The 25,623-nt window shown below is 56.3% G+C and overlaps 7 protein-coding genes across 7 annotated transcripts; 3 read left to right on the top strand and 4 right to left on the bottom strand.

Moving 5' to 3' along the window:
- Positions 1 to 1,601: 1,601 nt before the first annotated feature.
- Positions 1,602 to 2,270, top strand: SPBR_02037 (uncharacterized protein; the record flags this gene model as incomplete). The annotated part of the gene is made up of 1 exon (XM_040760346.1): positions 1,602 to 2,270. The coding sequence occupies one exon, from the start codon at positions 1,602 to 1,604 to the stop codon at positions 2,268 to 2,270; it is 669 nt and encodes a 222-aa protein (XP_040619710.1).
- Positions 2,271 to 3,195: 925 nt separating this feature from the next.
- On the top strand, positions 3,196 to 5,156 carry SPBR_01483 (uncharacterized protein; the record flags this gene model as incomplete). Its single annotated transcript, XM_040759793.1, has 2 exons — positions 3,196 to 3,375; positions 3,894 to 5,156. The coding sequence occupies 2 exons, from the start codon at positions 3,196 to 3,198 to the stop codon at positions 5,154 to 5,156; spliced, it is 1,443 nt and encodes a 480-aa protein (XP_040619709.1).
- A 796-nt stretch (positions 5,157 to 5,952) lies between these two features.
- Positions 5,953 to 9,669, bottom strand: SPBR_01233 (uncharacterized protein; the record flags this gene model as incomplete). The annotated part of the gene is made up of 1 exon (XM_040759544.1): positions 5,953 to 9,669. One exon carries the CDS (start codon positions 9,667 to 9,669, stop codon positions 5,953 to 5,955), a length of 3,717 nt encoding a protein of 1,238 aa, XP_040619708.1.
- A 1,079-nt stretch (positions 9,670 to 10,748) lies between these two features.
- Positions 10,749 to 15,064, bottom strand: SPBR_01213 (uncharacterized protein; the record flags this gene model as incomplete). The annotated part of the gene is made up of 2 exons (XM_040759524.1): positions 10,749 to 12,349; positions 12,379 to 15,064. 2 exons carry the CDS (start codon positions 15,062 to 15,064, stop codon positions 10,749 to 10,751), a joined length of 4,287 nt encoding a protein of 1,428 aa, XP_040619707.1.
- Positions 15,065 to 19,515: 4,451 nt separating this feature from the next.
- Positions 19,516 to 20,916, bottom strand: SPBR_01706 (uncharacterized protein; the record flags this gene model as incomplete). The annotated part of the gene is made up of 1 exon (XM_040760016.1): positions 19,516 to 20,916. One exon carries the CDS (start codon positions 20,914 to 20,916, stop codon positions 19,516 to 19,518), a length of 1,401 nt encoding a protein of 466 aa, XP_040619706.1.
- Positions 20,917 to 21,651: 735 nt separating this feature from the next.
- Positions 21,652 to 22,371, top strand: SPBR_02002 (uncharacterized protein; the record flags this gene model as incomplete). Its single annotated transcript, XM_040760311.1, has 1 exon — positions 21,652 to 22,371. One exon carries the CDS (start codon positions 21,652 to 21,654, stop codon positions 22,369 to 22,371), a length of 720 nt encoding a protein of 239 aa, XP_040619705.1.
- A 747-nt stretch (positions 22,372 to 23,118) lies between these two features.
- SPBR_01558 (cation efflux system protein, CDF family) lies at positions 23,119 to 24,855 on the bottom strand (the record flags this gene model as incomplete). Its single annotated transcript, XM_040759868.1, has 4 exons — positions 23,119 to 24,218; positions 24,322 to 24,469; positions 24,540 to 24,568; positions 24,774 to 24,855. The coding sequence occupies 4 exons, from the start codon at positions 24,853 to 24,855 to the stop codon at positions 23,119 to 23,121; spliced, it is 1,359 nt and encodes a 452-aa protein (XP_040619704.1).
- Between the last annotated feature and the right edge of the window lie 768 nt (positions 24,856 to 25,623).

Below are 25,623 nucleotides of genomic sequence, written 5' to 3'. Positions count from 1 at the left end.
GCGGAATCACGGAGCTCTATTTCTCCACCCCATTGCCGAGATCAAACCCAATTTCGACAGCGGACACTCTTTGCTCTGTCTGTTATCTGTCTCCTGTCTCTCGTGCTCGCGCGGCGTGGGCTTCTCTTAATCGCCTTCTTGCTCCCCGTTCGGCTGCGACGGCGACAATCGTTGTTTCTTCCCCTTAATCTTCTTGATTCTTTTCCATTTCTCTCGCAGGACACTTTTTCTTTGCCGTTTGCCTCGTCGCGCCCCCTTTTTTCATTTGTGCCCGTCTTTCCTTCCGGTGCATTGCATTGGGCCATTACTTCAACCGACTCCACTGCTGCCCAACACCTCTTGGGCCCGCTTACAGGTATGACGCTCCTCGTCTTCTCTTTGGCTCCTGCTCATCATCTACGCTCATGCAATGTCCCTCTTTTGGAGCGGGTGTTCATTCACTGGCTTCGTTTTCAGGGCTCTACCTCTTGTTGCAGCCGGGCTGTCTTGTGTCATTTCTGTGCCTTTTTTGTGCCTCTTTCTGTGTTCTGCTCCTCGTCTCCCTCCCCCTCTCTGACGTCTCCTCTTCCCCCCTCCTCCACCCAATGAGAATCGTCGTCACGACCTGCATTGGCCATCATGCAGGTGAATCTGGTCCAATCAACGCTAACAAGCCCCGTGCATCGTCCCACCAGACCACTCACACACAACCAGCTGGCAGAGGCACATCCATCCGCCCACGTCCCAAATCTGCTGTCTGCGTTTTAGGGGAGGACGAAGAACAGGACCTTTCTCACACAGGCATGATTTTCTTCCTGAGTGTTTCTCGACAAAAGTAAACCACCAACCTCCTGTCTACCAGTCTCACTGTCGCTGCAAAGCGACATCGACCGACATTTGCTCGGGCCTGATCCTTATCCACCCATTATTGGCGACAGCAAAGCAGAGCAGCCCGAAGCCATTCAAAGCGACCCAACTCACCTTTTTCTCCCGTTGCTGTTTTCCGTCGTCCCTTTTCGCCCATTTGAGACTCTATCTTCCACCCTCATTCTTCTCATTTTTTATCGATTTTTGATAGCGTCTCTTCGTTCCACGAATGTGCATATCGTGATTTGGGGCTGACGCCACTTCGAATGGCGCAGCTTGAAACCTTCGAGACGGGTGAGCATGGCCCTTATGCCCCGTGGTGGAAAATGCATCGCGGACACACTCGTTCTTGGCCACACGAAGAGGATGATTGGACCCGCATGGAACTGTCCTCATCCCGCCCATCGCCTCGCCACCGTTGGGGTGAAATACATAGACCCGCCTACTCGGCCTACTCCGCTGCCCCCTCGTCTGTTGCTGCGTCTCGCCAGAGACCGGCTGTGACGCGTGCCGCCACTCTGCTGCTTTCCTCCCCGTCGGGCATGCGACACCACAGCTCTGATACCCCACTCATAGGTCGGCCCCCGGCCGTGCCGTCTTTTCCTCGGGCATCAACTGCACCCATTGGGAAAGCCGCCTTTGAAAATTACGACCCTCGCGCTCACCCTGGTATAAGCCGGGCTTCGTTGCACAGAGATCTCAGCCCGCGCTCCGCCGCCCCCTACTTCCGCTCTACCCCGGACTCCCGTCGGTCCATGCGCTCGTCCCTTAGCGAGTCGGACAACGATACTGATCTAACGCGGCCCACACCAGAAGAAGACAACAAGGACGAAGAAGACGAAGACGGCCGCGGAGCCGACACCATTTTTGTCGACAAGAAGGCACTACGCGACCGGATGGACATTCGCAAACGCCCATCCGAAGAATACCCCACGGTGTCGTCTATGAAGCAACATTCAGCACGGCAGAGTCAAAATCAAAAGCAGAAACAACGTGGCCGCGTTCGAGGCGACGACCTGGATCTACGTGAGGAAGGCGACGAGGTGGCCGTCGCTCAACAAGATCCGCAAGGCTTTCCACAGCGCTCCCAGCAGAAGCGGGGCCATCACGGACACCGCTCTCGACGGAGTAGCGGTAGCCGCGGTGCGGGCGGCGGCAGCAGTAGCAGAGGACGCAGACACGAGAGTGTGATTCCCGAAGAGGCCACCGAAGAGCTACAGGCCGATGCCGACACAGAGATGGACAATGACGACTTTGACGACGACCGCCGCCGGCGACGCACACCTTCGAGACACACCCGGCGCTCAGCCTCCCGGAACACGACTGCTACGCACGATGCCCGTCGCGACCTGTCACGAAGTAAGAGCCGTCTGCGGCATGCCGACAGCGACGAGTTCAATCCGCGAGCGTCATCGAGACGGTGAGACATCCATTGTGTTCTGTTTTTGCTGTGCTCCCGACGTCGGACACTTTTTTTATCAAAGATACGTGACATGAGAAACTGACATGCGGCCTACCAATTTGTCGCTTCTGTGCCCAATCGTTGCAGACCTACAAAACGATATTGCGAATCGGAGTTTCCTGACCAATATGCCAATGGCCCTGCAAATCTGCGGAGAGCCCAGACGCACCCCACGGCGCCCTCCCACGTCACGGCCCCCCCAAGCATGGACTCGTCGAAAAGGGCCCCCTCTTTGTTTGAAAGCCCTCTCGTCTTTGGAACTCATGCATTGCCTGCGGACAAGTCGAGTAAACGGTAAGTTTTCTTTCCACATGAATCGTCCGCCCACACACCATCACATTCACGTACGTGCAGAGTACACACATACATGGAACCTTGCACGACGTACTGTATACATATCACATCCCTCATCACTGGACAGTCTCTGCTCCCTCCTCCACTCCAGCCTGTGCATTCCATCCTTCATGTACACCACAGCCTGCATGCCGTTCCCGTCGGTTCATCACATACACAGATGCCATGGGATATCCAGCTTTGCTCAACGTCAACCCCCTCCCCGCTCATACCGCATCGGCGTGCGTTTCTCCTTTTCAGCACACTCGCCCAAATGGACTACTACATGCTCCATTTGCTGGTGGTTGCCTCGGGCACAGCCTGCAGTTGTTGTTGCCCCATACCTACCCAAAGACACCGACTAAAAGAATGTTGGACTGACGCTTATCTGGTTGTTCCCTTGCAGAAACCACTGCTTGGAATGCATGGACGAGTTTCCCTTGTCGAGATTGGCTAAACTAAGCTGCGGCCATCGGATGTGCGCCACTTGCCTGAAGAAGAAATTCAAGGCCTCCATATCCGATAAGCGGCAAATGCCGCCGCGGTGCTGCACCATGGATGCCATTGCGCTCAAGCATGTCGAAAAGTTGTTTGACACTGGCTTCAAGCTGGCCTGGAACCACAAGTTCCGTGAGGTCTCGGTGGAGAGGCGCATTTACTGCCCGTCACCGAGTTGTGGCCAGTGGATCAAGGACGAAAACTTGTTTCGCGGAGAGGACGGCCGGCAGACGGCCGTCTGTGGCCGTTGTCGGACAAGCGTCTGTTGTTTGTGCAATAACAAGGCACATGCATCACGCGATTGCCCGCGTGACGAGAGGACGATACGCTTTCTGGCCAAAGTTGAGGGCCGCCAGACCTGCAACAGATGCAAGTCGGAAGTGGAGCTTGAAGAGGGCCAGAACCATATGATTTGGTACGTTAACGTTGCTTACACTTGATGTTTTTCTTGGTTCTATACGATTTGCCTTTGTGAAGCCTCTACTGACGTCGCTCTTATTTCCAACGGGATAGCCAGTGCGGTGCTGAATCATGCATGATCTGCGGAGCAAAATGGGGGCATTGTGACTGCCAAGTATTCGATGTTGAAACAGATCGTGTTGGATACGGACATCTTCCATATACGCCCACCAATGGTTCTCGGTATGATCGGTTTGGCTCAGCACCGGCGATTGCCACTAGGGATTTCCGTCCCAGCAATTCTGGTGGGAGCCGGCCCTATTCAGCAGGCGAAGGTATGCGGTCCCGCCCGCAGAGCAGCTACGAAGACAAATCGCGTGCTCGTTCGTATCGCGACGACTATCGAGCTGATGCCTACCGGGACAACGACCTGGCCCGGCGCATGGAGGCACTCGGGGGACTCGGGGATGATGACGACACGATGGATGCCTTCAGCTCAGCTATCAAAAAGGCACGGCTTGATCGCTATGCGAGGCGGCATGCCAACGACGACGCAGGTGCCCACGTCCATCGTAGAAGAAGTTTTATGGAAGACAACGATTACGACCGCGACGAAAACGACGACCGCGACTACTCTGCTCGGGCAGCGGCGGACATTCTTCCCTCCGCACCGCATCCTCCACCTGCTCCCCCGACTCCGCCACAGCAACAGGCACAAGCTCAAGCTCAACCCGCACAGCATCGCTACCAGCACCAGCAGCTCCAGCAGACTCACCCGCCTCACCCGCCACATCCATCACTTCAACAGCACCAGCCACTTCACCCGATTCACCCGCAACATGATCTATATGAACTACATGAGCAACTCGAACAACATCAACGAGCGCCACCACCGCCTTCACAGTATCCCGCTACAACTTATGACCGTCCTGCCGCGTCGATGGACTTCTACACAAGCGGGTTAAGCCGTACCCGTGCTGTTACCACAGACTCAGAGGTGGGCCGACTAGCAGACCGCTTCAACACAGAGTCCAGGTCTGGCCCGATGCATCGACCAAAGGCACCACCGGCTCTTACCGGACCGCCCATGGCGACAGGTCTGCCTCATGGCGTGCCAATGGGGCCAGGTGGCGGCATGGGAGTTATGCCGATGGGCCCGATGTCTCCAAATGGCCCTATGGCACCCTTGCCTCCTATGATGTCGATGCAGGGGCCACCCCCGCCGCTGATGCCGCCACCACTTATGGGCTCCATGCCAATAATGTCCATGGCACCCATTCCCCACCCGAGTATGATGCCAGAAATACCAATGATGCGGAGATACCCGATGGAAGAGGGCATGTTAATGGGCCACGAGCCGCTGCAACGTGGACGGTCGTTTGAGCAGGTTCCGTTTTCTAGTTATCCCGTGGAAGATGAGCACGTCTTCAGTTCTGGTGCGGGCGGACGTCGCAACCGGCGCCGGGACGAGGAGGCCTCGCACGCACAGGAAGCGCGCAGGTCTGAAATGGCTGGCCTTGCCGGCCCTGGCCGTGGTATGGACCGCGTAGCAGATTGGATGGAGTTTGTTGGTAATGAGCCACCTGGCAAAGATTCCGACAGCGTACTCAATCCGTGATGCAGCTGCATTACTCTGGGCGCACTATCTGCGTGTGATTTGATTGTTTCATTGGTTTGCTCTTTCTGCCTCTTTGTTCTCTCTTGTTGTTTTCGCCTCACTATTTTTCACGGCTTTGAAATTGCCGGCGGCGAAAACATTTATATATATATCCCATATACTGTCTACTTTTGGTTTTGCATGAGGCTCCTGGATTGGCCCGGTGTTTTATCCCTTACTGTTAACTTTTATCTTTATGACATTGATGTTCTTGGATTTACATTTGGTCTTATTTTGAGATCTACTTTGGAGACGTCTTGCTCATATTTGAGGCCAGAGAAGCATTGGGGTTGACCTGTATCATTAAACCATTTGACGACCCGCAAACTGCGGATATCACGACACTTCATTCCATAGACGAGAATCTATACTACTGACTGAAAGAAGAAACAACGTACAATGCAGACGCACACATATATTTCGTGCGATTGCTGCAGACTATCGAGATGTACAAGCGAATATCTTCACTGAATGAATCTGCCAAAATTAAAAGTACCATCAACGAGAATATCCTTTAGTCATTGCAGTATGACGTTTTAATTGCAACAATGGACCATGCCATGGTAACACAACGCCTTCCTTCCAGGGATATCAAAGCTATAACAAATGAGGCGTCGCAAAATGGGAAACTTGTGCAAAGAGTGAATTGGGGACGAGGGGCAGAAATAAAATACAAACAAGCCTGGGCTGTCCTATCAAAGGTTTATGAAAGACAACAACCGACGCCTGATCCAGCCCTACTCAGCGTTGTCCTTGCCTAGCCCTGCGCCCTACGCAGAATGTCGTAGAGGTCCTCGTTCATCACTTGGTTGTTGCCATATGCACTGTGGCCCATGTTGGAGCGTGCGTGATGTTGCTGCTGCTGCTGCTGCTGCTGCTGCTGCTGCTGCTGTGGGGGCTGTTGGTACTGGTGATGCTGCGGTAAGTGGTTGCGCATGTTCTGCTGGGTCTGCGGCTGCTGGTAACCACCGGTACCGCCGGCGGCAGTATGCCCATAGCCAGCGCTATTGGCAGCACCGGAAGGCGTGCGCGTTCCGGACCGGATGGCAGCGCCAGCAGCAGCAGCAGCAGTATTATTATTATTGTTGTTGTTGTTGTTGTCGTTGCTGCTGTATGTCTGTTGGGTAGCGGCTCCATAGGCTGCGACGGGCGAGTGTCTCTGGCTCTGCGGCTGCTGTTGGTGCTGTTGTGCCATTGTGGATGTTCCATAATGGGACCAGGCGGCTTGCTGCGCAGCCGTGTCCTGGTGGTGCTGTGCGGACTGGTGCTGCGGTGGAGGCTGGCGGGGAGCAGACTGCTGCCGCTGGTGGCCCTGTGGGTAGCTTTGTTGCCGCTGCTGCTGTTGGTGCTGCTGGCGCTGAAGCAGGTGGGCATAAGACATATTGGATGTTGGCATGGAGGGCATACTAGGCATTTCTGCTGGGCGTGGCAGGCTGTTGTATGCACCGGGTGTGGTGGTCCGCTGCTGCTGCTGCTGCTGCTGTTGTTGTTGTAGTGTGGTCGACGCAGCATACGCGTTCGGGTCGGCCGTCGTGCCGTTGTTCGTCGATGCTGCAGGCCATTGGCTGGCATTGTACGCGGGCGAGTCCGTCCGGCGGCCGTAGTCGCCCAGGTAGTTGTCATACGCGATGTGCGTGTTGGCCACTGTGTTTTGGCCGTTGCCGCTGCTGCTGTTGTTCTTTGTGGCCGCTGTTGTCGTCACAACGGCACCAGTTCCGGACGTACTGCTGCCGTTGTTCCGTCCAAAGTCGCCGTATTGGTTGTAGCCCGTTGAAGTGTCCGCCGTCTGACCAGCGGCCCCGTTGGGCGCTTGTGTGCTGTACGGTGCGGTTGTCTTGTTGTTGCCGTTGTTGCCGTTGTTGCCGTTGTTGCCGTTGTTGCCGTTGTTGCCGTTGTTGCCGTTGTTGCCGTTGTTGCCGTTGTTGCCGTTGTTGCCGTTGTTGCCGTTGTTGCCGTTGTTGCCGTTGTTTCTGTTGTTTCTGTTGTGATAAGCTGATAGGCTGGGACTGGCCTGCTGCGTGTTGATCAGGGGCGGCGACAAGACGGATGCGGCGTGTTGGTTCCGCTGCATATTTGCACTGCTCGACGTGTGGCTGTATTGTTGCTGCGGCGGCTGCTGTGGCTGTGTCGTCTGCTGGTAGGCACTGTAGTAATTGCTGGACTGCTGATCCCCGGTGCCCGCGTCGTGTGCCATTGTTGACTGGGCGCTTTGGACACTTGGCTTTGCTGCCGGCGCTGGCGTGGCGTCCTTCTTTTTCCGGGATGCACGCGGCTTCTTTGCCGACCCCTTTGTCGGCGCATCTGCTGCTCCTGCTGCTGCTTCTGCTGCTGCTGAGGTAGAGGCCATGGTGGCCACAGCCGCCTGCGGGTAAGCCGTGAGAGGTAGAGGCACTGGTGACACGTTTGTCGGAGCCACATATGACTGTGCTGGCGTCTGGGCGCTTGCACTTTCTACGACGGCGGCAGTGTTCTGGAGAGCCTTGTTCGCGGTCGACTTTCGCCGCCGTGGCGTTGGCTTGGCGGCCGGTGTTGCTGGCGTGGCTGTCTGTGGAAGTGGTATGGCTGTTTGGTGTTGTGGCGGCTGCCAGCTCGAGGCGGACGCATTGCCGTCCGTGCTGCGGAGGCCAGGTAGAGCGACGCCTGTTGTGGGCGTGGCAGTCGCGCTATTTACCGCGCCGCCGTCCTCGGTCTGTTTCTTCTTGGCTGCCGGCTTCTTGCCAGGCGACTTCTTTGTCTTTGTAGCATCCGCGACTGGGGCTGGAACTGGGGCTGGAACTAGGGCTGGGACTGGGACTGGGACTGGAACCGGGACTGGGACTGGGACTGCGGTCGATGTTGCAGCCGCTGCCGGAGCAGGCGAGGGAGACTGTGTCTTGTTGGCGTTCTTGTCCGCCGGCACAATGGCCAGGCGCTCGGCACCATAGTGCGCCAGAAGCTCCAACGACTCCTTCTGGAGGGCAGGGGCCTGGTTCGCAAATGTGCAGAACTGGTCGTGCGTCAGCGTGCCCGGATCGACATTGCGGCGTGTGAGCAGCCTGATGGCTGACAGCTTGCGTATCGCCGACACCTCGGCGTCCGTGACCGTCTGATACGGTGCCTTGCGCGTGTTTGTCGTAGTGGCCGATGCATCCGTGGCCGGTTCTGTTGGTGGTTGTGCTGGTGGTGCTGTTGTCTCGGCATTGTCGGTTCCACGCGGCCCTGCTGCCGAGCCCGACGCGGCGCTGTGCTCGACAAGGGCATCCATCATGGCTGCTGCTGTCTCCGTGTTGTCTTCCGGGTAGTCGTTCAGATGTCGCAGCAACGCATCCGCCATCTGGCTCTCGTTCAGATCGGTATCGTGGCCAACATCGATGCCCAGGTCCATCATCATATCCGTCGCCGCAGATGCAATGGATGAGACGCCCTCCGCCCCGCCAACGGCTGCCGCGCTTGCTCCATCGCCTGCAGTGCCGCCGACAACGGCTGCCTGGCCGGCTTCGCCTTCTTTGCCCTTCTTCTTCTTTTCCGACGGCTTCCTCGGCTTCTTTGGCTTCTTGGGAGCCCCGCTGGCCGTCAGCTCCTGACCTTCCGGAACGGGCCCGTCTGCCGCAGCACCATTTGCCGGTGCCTTCTTCTGCCGCTTCTTCTTGGGCTCGCCGCTCGTCGTCGTCGTCGCCATCGTCTTCTGGCGCTTGTTCGCCGAGCCGGGCGTCGCAAGGGCCAGGTTGATCGGCGATGGCGGTCGTGGAGGCGGAAACAGCGCTGCCAACTGCGACACGCTGCGGTGGAAGTTGGTGTGCTCATACGTGACGACAACCGACCGGCTGAAGCGCGAAAACGAAAACATGACGACGCCGCGGCAGTCGTACGCCGGGCGGGACAGGCTCAGCGGGTCCTGCATGTCCTCCAGCGCCGACTGCCCCACGACGCGCGACCGTTTGTGTGCCTGGTGCCAGCAGGCCATGGAGTTTTGGCACACGTACGGTATTGTCCACCCTTGCGTCGCCTTTGTCGGCTCCTGCGCCGTCCACGTGCTGCCGTCCGCCTGCCGCACCTGGATGATCAGGAACGCCGCCACCGCCCGCTGCAGCAGCGGGTTGACCTCCGGTTGGCTCATGACCACCTCACGCACCGTCACAACGTTGCGCAGCACGCCGCCCACCAGTGCGCCACCCCGTATTGCTGCTACCACGGGGTCGTTGTCTGACCCGCCGTTTTGTTGTTGCTGTTGTTGCTGCTGCTGCTGCTGCTGCTGCTGCTGTTCGTCTGCCTGTTGCTGCGGCTGGGACGCCAGCGCGTCGCCCAGGTTCAGCACCACCTCCGCTGGAATGTCAAACGACGCCGAGACGTGCTCTGCGTGCGTCTCCGACACTTTGCCCGCGAACAGTGCCGTGATCCGCGTCTTGAGCTCGTCGACGGACCGACACGTGTTGCTGCCGCTGTCACCGCGCCCGTGCCCGAGGCCTTCGCCCGCCTCCCTCAGGAGCGCCTCCATCGTGTATCGCTGTCGTCAAAGTGGCAATCCTCTTCGTCTTGTCTGTCGTTTCGTGTTGTTGTCGTCGAAATCGTCTATTGTCTGCGGGTCATCCCCCTGGCGCAACACGTCCTCGACATTTGCAAAATATGCGAAAGCGAAAACAAGTCGGGGCTGACGCTGCTCACTTCGTCCTGGGGGTTGCGCCGTCGAGCGAGCAGGCGGGGACTGCGTGGGGGGGGGGGGGGGGAGGGGGGAGGTCGTGCAAAGCTCCCGCTTGTGTTGTTGTTTGCGGTTGATTGTGGGATTGCACCTTTGGCCGTTGGCGATGGCAGCGAGCATACCGCGTGTCGATGGCTCTTGCGCTATTGGTAATGAATTTCTGTGTAGGTCTAGGCGCAGGCAGCTCCTTCCCTTTCTGGCGCACGGTAGACGACCCGCTAAAGCAAACAGAGAGTGCCTGAGTACGAAGAAACAGCAGTAGCGACCAGTGGAGTGCGGGGCCCCGTTATTGGCCTACCTATCTTACTGAGCCTTCTATAAGAAGCTACTCTTCAGTGAGGGCCATGGCCAGCAATTGAAGGGCTCTCTGCACCGCATTTGCTTCAGTATTTACTTCTCATAATTATGCATCCCCTTCTTGAAGGGCAGTACGTCGCACGGCACATTTTTTATCTCGAGTAAATAAATAGGCCCATCATGTTTCTCAGCTGTCAAGTACGTCCATGTGCTGTAGACGTAGACTGGATCGTTGCCTATCTATCGCTGCTCAATATTCTCAATCTATCAAAGCGTCTGTCCAGACTGGAAGAAGTAAGCTCAAAGTATTAATTAAAATGACATTAAAATGAGATGTAAGTCGCTTGTGATGCATGTAAATGGTTCGAAAGCAGAAAGAAAGTAGAAGAAGAAAAAACAAAGGTGAAAACAGCAACACCGTGCACGCGTGCTCTGATTATCGCAAGGCGGTCGTAACAAGTGAAATGGAGAATGTGGTATCATAAGGGGGCAATGATGAGAAAATCAAATAAAAAGATAAAATGTAAAACCGTTTAAAAACGTAGAAGAAAATGGGAAGAGACAGCGCCTGCGACCGGCCCTCAGACTTCTCCCATGTCGACGTTTTCCAGCCACGACTGCACGGCACTGCGCAAGACGCTGGGGGCTTCTTTGTCGCCATTGTCCTTGGAGGATGTGGCCGGGTGGTCGCGGAGTCCGTCGTCGGCCTGGTCGTCCCTGTCCTTGCTCTGCACAACGTCGCGCACAATCTCTTCAAGCGCCGACAGGATCACCGTCTTGCACTCTGCACGGGGCACCTCCTCCAGCCCGAGCGGCGTCAGAGGCGAGAAGGCTGCCGCGGGTGACGGATTCACATAGCGTGGACGTGCGGGTGGGTACGGTTCGTCCGGCCCGACCGACGAGCTGTCACGTCGCCCACGCCGGATGCTCGCCGACCGCGACGACCGCGCCGAGTTGTCTGTGCTGATGCCGCTGCTGTCGACTGTGCTCTCCCCGCTGTGGATGTTGACGTGCTCAAAGCTACCTCCGACACCAGCACCTCCGACGCTGCTCACGCCGCCGCCGGCGCCAACAGCACTTGCCCCGCTACCTGCGACGCCCTGTGCAATGACGCGCTCAATGGCCTTGGTCAAGACGCTGTCCGTCGAGACAATCGGCGTTTCGACAAAGCGCTCGTCCAGCTGCTCCATCTCCTGCGATGGCACCGTCGTTGGCACCGACGCGGTGACAGGTGTCGGAGGGCTGTTGGCACTGTTCGGCGTCGACACGTCCGGCGTCACCTTGGGCCGCACCAGCCGGCTGTAGCTCACACGCGTAATCGTGAGCTTTGTGGCATCCACAACAATGGCGCTCGAAATGTCTGCCCAGCGTTCGCCGAGGTGCGCCGTCGATGGCTGGCCGCCAGTTTCGGGCTCAAAGGCATAGCCAGACGGCGAGGGTTCGGTCCGCATCGACTCCTTGATTTGCGCCATGAGATTTCCCTGTGGCGGGAGAGCCTGCAGACAGAAATCCGGGTGGTAGTTCTGGAGCCAACCGGCCACGTTGGCAGGGAGATCGCCGTCCACGGATACGCGGCATGACTGCTCGAACGCATCCAGGCCGCTTCCAAATCCAGGCGTCGACAAAAATCCGCTGCTCGATGGCGAGCTAACGGCAGTCTCAAACGACCGGATGTAGTCTGGGAACGCAATGTCCACGTCAATAACACCGTCGTCCGCGCTGGCCGTTGCTTTCACTGGCGAATCAAAACCGGCGTCCGGTTCAGGCGCCCGCCGGAACGAGTCGATGCCAGCAAACGTGCTACCAACGAGGTTCGGGCTGTCGTGTGAGAGCCGGGGTGTATGCGGGTCGACAGCCTCCTCGGCGTGTGGCCCTGTTCCGGACACACCATGGCTGGCATGTTGGCCTGTCGTGACCTTTCCTTGCCGGGATGCCGTATCCTGCTGTGGCTTTCTCGGAGACGGCGGCGGCAACAGGCTATTTCTTCTGCCGAGTGGGTCCCAGGACGTGATCGACGAGTTCCGACTGTGCCTACCGCCGCCGCCGCCGCCGCCGCCGCCGCCGCCGCCAGTGTTGCTTGACGTGGAGTCGCGGCGGCGGCCACTGAGAAAGCCAGTCAGCATGCTGCCCCAGCGAAGGCTCTGGTTGCGGGTGTCTGAATCCAGGCCGGGGAGGTAAGGCCCTGCTGCTGCTGGAGAGCCGAAAAGGCACCCGAAAGGGCACCACTGCCTTGCTGGCTCGTGGTGCTGTCGCCCCGCTGCAGCGTGCGCTTTAGATCATCTGCCGCAGCGCTGCTGGCGCTGCTGTCGGGCCTCACCGAGAACGTGGAGTCGGAGCGTTGCATGGTTGCAAAGTGTGGCACAGTGGCGTCTGACGTGACTGTGGTCATGGTCGCCGCACTGCTCTTTCGTGTGGCGAAGTCGTTTCCGGTGAACGGGAAATTGGCCGTGCGAATGGAGGCGGTATCAGACGGCCGTCGCTCGTGCTGGCCTCTGTGCAGGTTCAAGTGTGCAAGGGGGGCGGGCACACCGGTCACAGACATGGATGCGGATCGCGCTGGAATGCCGCCAGGGATGGCTTGTCCCTGGAGACTGAGATTGCGTGAATGCGACGATCGCCGGCCACTCCCGCCAGGGCCGCGGCGGTTGATCTTCCGGCGCAACGACTGCTCTTTGATGATGGGTACAACAAACGAGGCCGGGGGCGACTGGGACAGAGCACCCCAGGACATGGACGTGCTAGGGCGATGGACCCGCACCGAGTTGGTGACACTTTGGCCCGCTGGAAGGAAAGCGGATAAGAGAAACACGAGGCGCCGGGCTGCAATCTTGTCTCTGGAGACAATAATGGTCCGGGCGGACACAGTATCGTCGTTGCTCTTGGAAGACTGCAGCATGAGGTGCCGCTTGCGGTAGCGTGCAGGACTTAGAGCCTGCAGCCAATCGGTATGGGTCGAGAGGAACGCCGTCAAAAGATTATACAAGAAAGGATCTTGGCCTTGCTGAGACGACAGCGGCAACAGAGGCGGTGGCTGCAAATGCAGTGGGAGGGCTTGTGCCTGCGCCGTCGGCTGCAACTTCCTTTCACGAACAGAGGATGCCCAGCGGGACACCCACCGAGCCTCCTCACGCCAGATCCCCCAGCGATTTTGGCCCGTAACAACCCGCAGCGCGCGAAGACCGACGGCAATCCGGGTCTTCGCACTGTCTACCTCACGTATGATCCGCTCCATGTCCATGAGCGCGTTTGGCAAGAGTGTGATCAGCTTGGCATTCGTCTTGGGCATCTTCATGGGGCCACCGAGCGCATCTTGCCGCCCGCTGAACGTGGCTGTGCGCGCGTAGGCCGAGGCTGATGGAGGATAGGGCTCGGGGGAGGCCACATCAGACGCCCGTAGAAGGGTAAGAATCGCGGCCGAGGCAACTGTTTGCATCTGGGTGAGTGCACGCATAACAATATCCCAGTGCTGGGTGATGGGATCCATTCGTTCCTCAAGATCGGTCGTTGTGCCAATGACTCCGCTGGGAAGCGTGCCGCCACCAAGTGCTGTTTCGCCCATCGCGACATCAATGCCAAGGCCGTTTCCACTGCCACCGCCGCTGCCGCTACCGCTGCCGTTCCCACTGTGTCCACCAACAGCAGCCGTGGCAAGGGCCCAGCCCACGCGGCGACCGGACCCATACGACGACGGGAACGAATCTTGTTCCGAGTACGACCCCGGGCCACGGAAGGTGCTTCGCGAGGCTGAAGTGGCCTGGGTCAGGGGCGGTGGAGGTTGGGGCAGATTCACAATCAGAGCAACCGCGTACATGGGAGTTCGCTTTTGCTTGAGCTGGGCCTTTTTCTTTTTCTTTTGGAAATGCGTATCTTCGCTGTAAGTGGGAGGAAAGGGGTAGCCACTGCTTCCGCTTTCTTCCGAAAACCGGCTGTGCGGCGTCATGGTGGTGCTGACATCATCGTCATTCGGAAGCGTAACGGGGAAGAGTCGTGTGATGAGCACCTTCTTTCGGTCGGCAGTTCGAGAGCCAGCGGCGAGTGATGACGAGGATGATGTCGGCGGTGGAAACATGGCGGCAGATTCCGAAGAGAAAGACTGCGACAGCTTGCTGGAGCGCATACTGGAGCGGCCAAGGGAGCCGCGGCCATCGTGAAGCGCCAACGACGACAAATCTGGCGCACGCTGCTCGGATGGGAGTACATGTACCTTCGTAGACGTGCCACGATAGGCGAGGAGCTCCGAGTTGCCGAAGATGCAGCTCGAGAATACCGAGATTTCCTCGGCGTATTCGCGGTGTGCGCGCTGTGCATCGGTCTCGAGCCGCGAGTGGCTGCGGCTGTGAAGAGACGGCCGCCGGTCGAAGGTGGCGCTCTGGCGCAGTTGTGGGTTATCTGGTTGTATCACCAGGGGCCGAGTTGTGTGACTTAGGCTCGGTTTGCGCGGGGAAGTGGGCATCCGCCTCGAGGCATCCTGCAAACCGTGACTTAGATGCGCCATGCCGCCCATGGTTGACGGCCGGTCGGGCATAGTTGGGGTCGGCGGCGGCGGTGCAGGCTGTGAGTCGTAAAGCAGGCTTGCCGGCACAGAGCTGATTCCATCTTGCATGATGAGAACGCGAACGTCGCGCATGTCGAGGTCGAGGTCGCCATCGTAGTCAAACGCAGACGCCAGCGCAGCGGCCGGGAGATGTGGGCTGTTGGGCAGTGGAAAGACCTGATCCTGGTGGCCCCGGAACAGCGTCTGCGCATCAGGGTAGAGAAGACTTCGAGTGTGCAAGTCTTCTTGGACAGACTCGAGTGAAGAGACTGGCTCGGGTGGCGCGGATGGCTGGTCGGCGTGGGAAGAGGGGACCGAACCGGCGCCTGCGCCAGTCGTCAGGTTGAAAAGCTTTCCCAACATGGCCGTCCAAAGAGAGTGCTGGACACAGTGTCCAGCCCAGCGGATCTCTTGTGCGGAGTGCTTTGGGCTGTTGCTTTTTGAGGGTGGTACGCTTTACAGCGGGGGTCGGAACGAGAAGCTGTGTAAGTGCTGTCTGGTGAAGTCCATTTGCTTGTCTGCAGGGCTGGTAATGCGGGCAGCCATAAAACCATGTAAGAAGGAAAACTTCGAAACTCGAAAAGGAGGTTGATGGAACGAGACTGAGTGAAACAAAACAACAGGACGATATCAGGACAAGGAAACAAGGAATCTCGTAGCCGGACAGAATCATACGGTTTGGTGACTGCAGCGGTGAGGAAACGAACGAAGCCCTTGCAGGCAAAAAAAGGCTACCTGCTGACACGAGGTGCCCAGGCAGGAGGACGATGGTGTAATTAGCTAGTGAGAGGCTTCAGAGGACCAGCATACGGTGGTGTCTGCTCTCTGGTTGGTCCTCAAAAAGCCACAAGCAGAGCCTATGAGAACAGAGACAGCGGTGTTCTTTCTTGTCCAACACGAAACGAACAGGGTAGGTCGTTCGTATCCGTCGAGCCGCGCTTCTTTACTGTGCTGCTCGATACTGTTGGACGACACCTGACCGCCTCGGATATTAGTTCAGAGACGGCAGAAGGAGTCACGAAGCGTTGTGTCAAGCACATATGCAGCTGGCGATTCTTCGAATCGTCTTCCGCTCGATTTCTTTTGCCACCACAGATGCCGTACAGCAGAAAAAAGTCGTTCCGTGGTGTCGGATTTTCTTATCTGGTCCTGCCGTGAGCTTGTCCTGGAGCTGAGCAATGGCTCGTCCTTGGGGGTCCGTTGAATATGGCCGTAACGATTGCGTCGCATGCATGCAAACGCGGGACTCGTGTGGCCAGCGCTGCCCTAATATTTGGTGACGCGTGAGTAATGGCAGCGGGCGGGCAGGCAACAGAACAAGGCCTTGGCTTTTGCTAGATCAGTATGTCGTAGAGGCGGCAGAACTGGAGTCTCGTGTAGGCGTCGTAGGCCGAAAAAGGCAAATAGTGGCGCATCAAGAGGGTCTCAGCATTTTCTGGTAGCCCAAAGGTGCCGCTTGACTGGTGATATGGCCAGGCACCGCTGCGTCTCTTCCGGCTGGTAGTTGGATAGCTTGTTGGTTGGCCGGTGATTTATATCAGACGGTTTTTGGTGACGCGGGAGGGTGACTCGCGAAGTCGCCAGGGGGCAAGAAGAGAGTGATGGAAGACCACAAGCGTTGCCTGTAAATGGGAGGAGATGGTAAGGTCGGTAGAATAGGACAAGACAAAGAAACAAGAAAAGCAAGATAGTTATTCCTTGCTAAGGGACAGAGTCACGGAAGACGGGCGCGGCTGGCGGAATGATGTAAATATGGAACAACCAGGCCAGGGCGGGAAATGAGATGCGGGCGATTGGTTGGAACAGAGGGATGGGGCAGCTGAAGATCCCCAGATGCCGCCAGATGCCGCTCCGTAATGCCACTTTTTGGGGCGTTATGTGTGACGTTTCTGGGTCGTCGAGTATGACGGTTGTGGCGAAGACGGTGAGCGCAGCCGAGTCGACCGAATAACCAGAGGAGGGAGAGAGGCGAGAGAGCAAGGCAACGAGAGAGAAGATGGAAGAGAAAACAGGCAGAACTGACGATGACCGATGACTGGTTGTCGCAAATCGACAAATGCGGCAACCAGACCCGGCTCTATGGGGGAGAGGCGGGTTGCACAGAAAACGACGCAGAAAGAGGAAGCAGCTCGGAAAAAGGACGAACAAAAGGAAGCAGAAAAGCAAAGCAGTCGATTGGCCGGCGACGACGACGTTGGACCAGGGCGAAGAAAGGCCAAAGTAGCGGCGTGCTTCGTCTGGCTCCGAACGAGAAATGGCCGGTCGATTTTCTTATTTTTGGACCTTTCTTTTCCGAAGCTAGCTTCTAGCTCTTGGGGTGTGTTGTGTAACAAAGTAGCAGACTCTTTTCTCTCCGTCAAGCCAGGGATACACCGCCCTGAAAAAGGCACAAAGTGTGTGCTGTTATTGTATGCCTTGTTGACTAAAGAGTCTCGCATGAAAGTTGCTGCATTTACTGTATGTAGCTGCATGCCGCACGCTGCGTTCCGGTGCTCTGGGCGCATTGGCGCATTCCAAGAGCGCTGCCGATACAAGAGCTCTGATGGGGGGCGTGTCTTGGAGCGGCAGCGTCGCGCTCGTGATGTTCTGCTTTCTTTTTTTGTTTGTTTCTCGAAGCGGTCTGGGATTTTGGAAGAAACAAGATTCTTTCACCTCTCCCCCACCCCCTTTCCCTTTTTCGCTCTCCCTCCCTTCTTGCTTTCCCCGTTGTGAAATGGCAGGCACGGCTGGATTCGCACACTCTGCTCCTTCTGCCTTGACCATTCCGGCGGTGTGCAAGCCACATCGAAGGGCGGGAAAGAGCAATTGCCACGTTGGTGGGGTGGGCACCGGCTCTGAAGGTGGGATGGGTGGAGAAGACATTCGAGGGAAGGAGCGGCAGGCCTGGCCAGGGCCAGGCCCCAGGTAACAAATGGGGCAGGCAAGTGTCTGCATGCTAGCACGGACAAATTAGGCAGTCGCTACTCGTGCAGCTGCCGCCGTCAATGTCTCATATGCAGTCATTTTGCAGGGAAGGAGCATAATCTCACTGGCGGTCCCGAAGCAAACATTTTTGCTTCTTCTGTCTTCTTCGTCGTCTTCGACTTCTTCGTCTTCCCATGCACAACAAAAGAACACCGACTCAACCTTTTAGCGGACAATAACACCACCCCTGCTGCCGAAAGGATCACTACTACGTACTGCGTATGGAAATACCGGCACACTGCGCCGCCCAATATACGACTTATTCGGGTCTGATCATTTAGCGAATCGAAAACGTGTTTGGAAAACACATCGACCGGCGCGCCGTTGACCGTTTCAACATGCCAGCCGACAGCTTGTGCTTGTGCGCAACCGCTTCCGCGCCAACTGTCAACTAACTTACTTCGTAGCTGTTCCTTCTCCCCAGCCTCACCATCAAGAAAAGAGGGGACCGCCATACAAACCTGTGGTGGTCTGGGCGCTGTCCCTGATATTACCCTGCTCATTTCACCAGTGAAATTGCATCTCCAGACCTCTATCAGCCATGGATCGTGTCCCCTGTTGCCCCAGGACCAGGCCTCGGCCACGTTGCGGGGGGCAGGCGTGACGCTTTCTGGGACTTTTGTGCTGGGGCATTTTGGAGTACTGCAGCATTAGATATGGGGTTCTGTACCGCTGGGGGGGCACCGAGCGCTTGGGCAGGACCCGGCCAGACCATGGTTGGATAAAGTGAGATTACTCCCCAAATCAGCACTTCGGTCTTCTAGAAAGGAAGAAAGTGGCAGGGCCAAGACCAGGATATGGCAGCACGAGAAGCGGTGAGAACTGCGAAGAAGTAACCGAGCGGAGCAACTTGGCGCGGCAGCAATCTCGGCGGCGCAATTATGACGCACTGGCTCGAAGGCACACTAATTTGCGACAAAGTATGCCCGAAGAATACCGTTTATTTGCCATGGAAGGTTGACAGGAGACACTGAAGAATCGTGAGAGCATGGGTACATATGGCGCAGCGCGTGCTGACGATGCCGAGTGCGAAGACGAGCTCTGGTTACGGAATGCTTTTTTACTTTGTGTGCTATCTTTGCCTGTGTTTGCATTGGCTCGTGAGGTAGCCTTGCAATCTTGGGGAAGCTATGGTCAGGAATGGCTTATAAAATAGGGATTTACCGTTGGACGTGCCTCTTGCTCGCCAAGTGTTGACTACCAACGGTTGCAAGGATTGGAAAGATGAATCGTTGGTGAATTGGCTGCAAATGAGTTTGGGTGGCACTATCGATCCAGTCATGGCCGGTGCTCAACTTCAACCAATCTGGACAGCCATCGACAACTGGCCGATGTGTGTGGAAAGCTTTTGGAACCCAAATATTCTGTACACACAACTTACTAATGCGCGTCCTTTTCCAGGTTTCTAGGGTACCATCGCAGACAATCTACAAAAGAATACGAATTAGGTGGAAGCTCGAACGGCAGCACTCAAACGTTGGCTCGCAATGGTAAGCTGACCGAGAAGAAGAAGAAAAAACGTGCGGGTGCTTGCGTGAGACTCTTGTGTTGTGCGGGAAGGAAGCCAAGAGTGGGCATATGCAATGATGGCGGCAGATCCTACCGCCACGAGGTAATGTATCTTTCAACGCAGAGAAACGTGGTGTCCAACCTCGTTGCATTTTGCTACATGTTGGCGACATATGGTAAGTTGTGGATGGCAAAGAGCCATACCTTTGAATGCAAGCCACTTGTATTGACATTTTACTAACTATGTTGCTAGTCTTAACTCTTCAACTTCCACCTTCCCAGTACTTCTCTTTCCCCTATTTCTCGTTGAGGGTAGCTCTTAAAAATTCCAGCATCCTCGTTTACAACTCGTATCCTTCGCCGCTAGACATCGCCTTCTCGACAGCCTCCAAATCTTCTTGTTTAAATTCAAATAGTTTGGTGGTCTGGGCACCGTTTTCCCAAAGCCACTCGCGGGTGTCGTCGTCGTCAGAATAGACAAACTGGATGGCCTTGGTTGTCCCTTTGCGGCCCTCCACGCGCAAGATGTCTGCGTCTGAGATTGCGGACGGGGACTCCATCCTCTCATACACCTGGTTAGGGTGTGTCGCGATGTGGCCGATCAAAAGGCGCGCTGTGCGGTATGTTCTGAGGTGTTTTGGAAGAGTCTCGTTCCGACGCGAATGCCAGACAAAGTTGGCCCAGTCGGGGTTGGGCCAGTGCAGGCGCTGGATGGCAGGGTGCTGGAGGGTTTGGATTGCTTGGTTTGGAACCCTGATGGCGACAATGACCACGGCCACGCAGCCGCCGCGGTTCTTGGTGTACGCTGCGTCGGTTTCCGCGACCTGGAACTGTGGCGTAAAGTAGTACTTTGACACGTTTCCACTGAAGTCGGTCGGCGGGCCGCTCACGAGCTGCTTGAAGCTGCGAACAGTGCCGTCGTCTCTGAACAAGCCGCGCGTGAGAGCCTTGTCCATCCCCCTATAGAGGAGGGTGTAACCTGGTGCGTTCCGGGCGGCCAAGTCTATGGCGACCCGAATCGCCGTTGCACCAGAGCCAGTTGTCGTGGGGTCAGAGGACGCGGCAGCAGCTGGCGAGGACGTCGCCTGATGGACAGAGAGGCGCGTCGTGTGGCCGCGCCGGGTGCTGCTGTCATGGTCTGCCGCTCTTCTGTGAGACTCCCGGCTCATCTCCTCAATGCCTGCATAGCGGATATTGACCGTGTCTTTTGCCCAAAAGGCACAAGTTTTTGTCCGTCGAATGTTTTCAAAATAAGGTTCGAGGATGGCCGAGATCGTGTCCTCGTTGATGCCATAGCGCCGGAGACACTGGATCCAGCGATGGGTCTGATCTCCCCAGGTATTGTCTGGGAAGCTGTCTGAGATGCCGATGTGACTTGTGATAAAGTCTTTGAATGTCATGTACAATTCGCCGCTGACATTGTCCACCTCTCGCCGAGGACCGTCGGCGGGCCAATGGGTCCAGCGGTACCAAAGCTCGTCAGCCTTGCCGTCAGTATAACCGACGTACGTCAGCGTTGCTCTGGAGATTAGGTGCTCAGGCACCTCGACAAAATTGTTGTCGTGAGAGCTGGCGGCCGTCGGCGTTGCGTCGAGTGGTAGGTTGCGATACTCGTCATCGCTCGAGGCATGGGTGCGGCGTCGGTGCAGCTTTCTGACGCCGCCATGCGCCTGGCTAGCGAGCCCACTCTCCAACAAATTAGAGAGGTCAAGTGGTACGAGGATTGGCCTCTGGTCAGACATGGTGACGGCGGGGCGTGTTTGAGAATGGAGAAGAATGGGAAGGGAAGAGAGCGGATTTCTCGGCCTGTCGATTTTGTTGATGTCGAGATGGAGTGCGAAGCTCCTGGTGAAGAGCATGTCGTGGTTGGTGATGTAAATGAGAGAAGAGAACGAAAGACGTTTGGAAATTGAGAGGAAAGCAGCGGCCTTTTGAGAGCAAAGGAATGTCTACGTCGTTGGCGTTTCTATCGCTTACGTTGGGCTCACCTTGTCATGACATGAGTGACGAGGTCGATGAACTTTAATCATACATTGAGGCACGTGCAATGTATACGTGATAGAGACCTCAAGATAATGTGGCAGACTTCGGCTGGTCCCGTATAAGTGAGAGTGATGAGGATTTAATAGCACAAGGCCCTAAGACCTGAATGCCCCAGGTGGCCCCTACGTGCCCGTGGTGCCCTACTATGTTCCGCCTATGAGTTTTGACACTATGGTTCGCCCACTGTACGCTGGCTCGTCATGTGCCCATATCGGCTTTTGCCACCTTTTATCGTTGCAGCTGCTCATGATTCAGCAATTGGTATCACACGCCTGATCATCGCCAGTAGAACTTTAATTGAAATTCTCAACGATGTGGCTGTTCTTATAAATGGTACGCTTTGTCACCTATAGGATCTGAAGACTTGGTGGCTGGTTCTCTTGACACAAGCGAAATCGAGCGAAGACGAGCGCATAATATACCTTTGGAACAAGATGCCGCCAAAGCACAAGAAGAACCAGAGCGACGCCAGCTTGGGGCCGCAAGACGACGAGCAAATGCCCATTTTCTTTCACAAGGAATGGGAAGACTACGGCTACATGTCAAACTACAAGCCGGCCAGGTTTTCCGCGCCGGACCCGGCCATTGCTTGTGCCTCCTGGCTGCTGGCCTCTCCTCGAACCGCAGACAACAACGATGCAGATGCAACGCCGCCCCAAGATGCGCCCACCATCGAATTCCAGCACTCCGAGCAGTACTACATGTACTGCAAAGCTGCCTGCTTTGGAGACGCCGCTGCCTGCCAGCGCATCCTGGCTGCTACCAAGGCCAGTGACTGCAAAGACATCGCCCGGACCGTCCGCGGCTTCGATGCCGCCGTCTGGAGCCGCAACGACCGCCCGCTGCGCGTCATGGCCGACGCGCTCTGGCACAAATTTGGCGGAGCACACCTTCAGCACGTGATTGACGACGGCGGTGACTGGCTCGGGCGCGAGGCGCGAGCGCAGCTGCTTCCGGACATTGGCCGCCAGCTGCTGGACACCGGCGACCGGCAGCTCGTCGAGGCCGCGGGCCGCGACTCCTACTGGGGCATCGGCTACGGCATCAAGCAACGGCCAATGCAGTACCGGAAATACTGGGGCAAGAACCATCTGGGCAGGAGTCTGGTCGCGGTGCGAGAGAGACTACGGACGTTGGTTGAGAGTGCGCCGTGAAGGAGAGGGGGGAAGGTTAGCCACGTCATGATACCCACGATACCCACGATACCCGTTGTTTCTACGACTCCTTAATCTTCGTCAGGAGCTGTTACGTCAAAGACATGCACAATAAAGATAGAAAAAGATGCTCCTTGCAGCACATCATTTGCGTTCTTGTGCTACCTCGGTCTCTGCACGCTCTTAATCCATATTCTATCCTTTTTATATTTTTACTGCTGTATTAATAAACATGCAACTCTGCTGCTGTACCACCTTCTCGGCCTCATTATATAAACTCGTTCATTCTAAAGTTCTTGTTTTTGTAATATTGTAGTTATATCATTTGCAGACATCATTATTGGCCGTATTGATATAGTAGCCTTGTTGCGGAGCATGACATGTACCAGAGAGCTAGCAACAGAGTTGGTGAAAAATTACCGATGCTATATTCTTATCGCAGAACATATCAAGTCGATGTTGTATTGCCCTCCCATTCACAGGTCAGGCCTATACTCCGTATAATGGTACAATCCATTGACTACACGACCACTCACAAGCAAGCTATGTCCATTCTAGATCAGGTCGCCTGAGTAATACGTTGCACTGACAGCAGCTCCATGCACGGAGGCATTTCCTTGCATGATAATCACCCTCCTGCATTGCCTGCCTGAAGCCTTATGTCGTAGTGTTGTACCAACCGCGTCTCTTCTGCAAGCACCGATCGAGCCAGGCCGGTTTTATCTTGTTTGGCCTTTCCTCAGCTACTTACTTACAGCACATGAGGCTCTCACAAAGTGTGCCACACGGGATCTGGCAACCGCTCGCCTCGGTCCGCCTCCTACGGATGACTGAGACTGCGTTCGATGGCCGTCTCCGTGCGGAATCGCTGCTGGTGCTGCCGTTGTTATTGTTGTTGCTGCTGTTGCTGCTGCTGCTGGCACCGTTTGAACCTTGAGAGCCCGCTTCATTGTAGACACCGTGGCTCTTGCTACTGCTGCTTCCTGCAGTAGCTCCGGCAACCCCATCATCGTTCACGACGACACTGTCACCCTTGGACAAAACAACGGCAATCTTGGACAGAGTGAGATCACCTTTACCGCCCCCAGGCTCTAGAGACGCGACGCCGTCCATGTTGCCGCCGTTCTGGCCGGCCAGGGATACTTGCGACGAGTACGACAGCTCGGGCTGCAGCGTAGCCGAGTGTACACCGTAGGCATGCAGGCACTCGCTAACCGTGCGTGCCTTCTCCATGAAGCTCGACACCGTCTGGTCCGAGACGACCACGTGTGCCGAGGCAATGGCCTTTTTCTGGTCCAGCCGCCAAATGTGCAGCTCGTGCACCGACTCGATGCCCGGGATCTTTTCAAGGTCGTGCTTGACATCCTGGATGTCGACACCGCGCGGTGCGCTCTCGAGCAAGATGGTGCCGCTGTTCTTGACGAGCGGGATGGACGACAGCAGGATCATGAGGGCAATGCCCATACTGACGCCCGGGTCGGCGTAGTAGCGGCCCGCATAGTGCGTCTTCCAGATGATGACAGCGGCAATAATGACGCCAACGTTGTTGGCGGCGTCACCCAGGACGTGTACCATGGCGCCGAGCATGTTGAGATCGCGGCCGGAGCCCTTGGTCTGGACGGTCAGGTGGCGGTGCTCGGCGTGGGACTCGTGCAGCTGGTCGTCGTCGTCGACGTGAACGTGGCCGTGCTCGGACTCTTCGTTGGGCGCATGATTGTGGCTGTGGCCGCCGCTGCCGCTGCCGTCGCCGTGGTCGTGGTCGTGTTCGTGCAAAAAGACGGCCGAGATGACATTCAGGCCAAACCCGACACAGCCCATAATCAGAACGAGCTTTGGGTTTTCGACCTCTGTGAGAAGAGTGATGTATTAGCACATGTGGATTCTTTTTTTCAAAAGCATAAATAAATAAAAATAAAACAAAAGCTGATATTGTATCCAAAGGGAATGTACTTTGAAGTGTAATGAATCTCTCAATGGACTGGAGAAAGATGCTAACGCCAAGAGCCAAGAGGAAGACGCCGTTGAAGAAGGCACCAAGAAGCCGGGCACGCTGCCAGCCAAACGACAAGTCTTGCGGGAAGTCTGACCGTTCCGATATCTGATGGAGTTAGCAATCTCCCCATACCTGACATTGGAATTTGCTGGCTGTGGTATGTGATGGGACTTACAACGATAGCAACCAGCGCAACAATAAATCCTATCAGGTCGTTCATCTGGGCGAACTGTGTCAGCCGTCGATACACGCCAGACCGGCACGTTTTGTTTCGGTGGACCATTTACATAATGGAAGGCATCTGCAAGAAGAGCCAATGATTTTGTCATGAAAGCAACTGAAAACGTAAAAAGGTCAGAAAGAGCGCCAAAATGACAAAAGGCAGGGATGCTTGTTCAAGCATGCATACCAATGATTTCGGCGACAAAGAACGAGAATGAGATCGCAATGGTCGCCATAAGGCGCTTCTTGGGCGTGAGATGGAAGGCCATGGCGGCGGGCGGGCAGTCGAAGCGAGGTAGATGTGAAGCTGAAAAACGAGAATGTGTCTTGATCGCGATGGAGTTGGAAAAGTTGCGAAGCGAGGCAAGAAGCAGTTGACAATGAAAGAGGAAGGTGGGTCCCTTTCACTTGCCAGTAGACGAATCTGGAAGGAACAAGGCGAGGCGAAAGCGAAGTCACCTCGAGTTGGACTGGACAATGAGACGAAATGAAAAAACCCAAACAGATGGAAGGGAAGAACAAGAAGACAGGAGAACGCCTTTAAAAGAGTACCGCGACACGAATGCGACAATGCTGCCCACCCCCGTTCAAAACGTAAATCAGGGCGATCGATCACGTTCGGCTGATTGGCCAACCGGACTTGAAGGGCAGGAGCGGAAGAGTGAGGAGGTGTTTGCAGCAGGAAGGCTCGACCAGTGGCAACTGCAGGACAACCTGGCGATGGAGAAAGGCGTATATGGGGTTACGAAGAGGCTTCAATGAAGAGAGCAGCGAGAAGAGAGCACGTATCAAGAGAAACACGCAGCGCGCGTACGAAAGACGAGATGGAGTACACGAGATATTCATGTGACGCAGGAGAACGCATGGAAGGGAACAAAACACACCAGGATGCGTTGGCGTCACTTGATCGGCGGATCCGGAGACGTCGAGAAGTTGAAACAGAAACCGCCGAATTTGCGACTGGTCGGTAGTTCTTTGGTGTTTGTTCGTTCGTGCGTCACTGGCTCCCGCGTTAGGCGCACTTTGGGGCCGGCGAG

Source organism: Sporothrix brasiliensis, assembly GCF_000820605.1.
Source record: "Sporothrix brasiliensis 5110 chromosome Unknown Cont18, whole genome shotgun sequence".
Taxonomy (NCBI): domain Eukaryota; kingdom Fungi; phylum Ascomycota; class Sordariomycetes; order Ophiostomatales; family Ophiostomataceae; genus Sporothrix; species Sporothrix brasiliensis.
The sequence above is the reverse complement of the archived record's forward strand: the minus strand, read 5'-3'. Positions and strand labels throughout refer to the sequence as shown.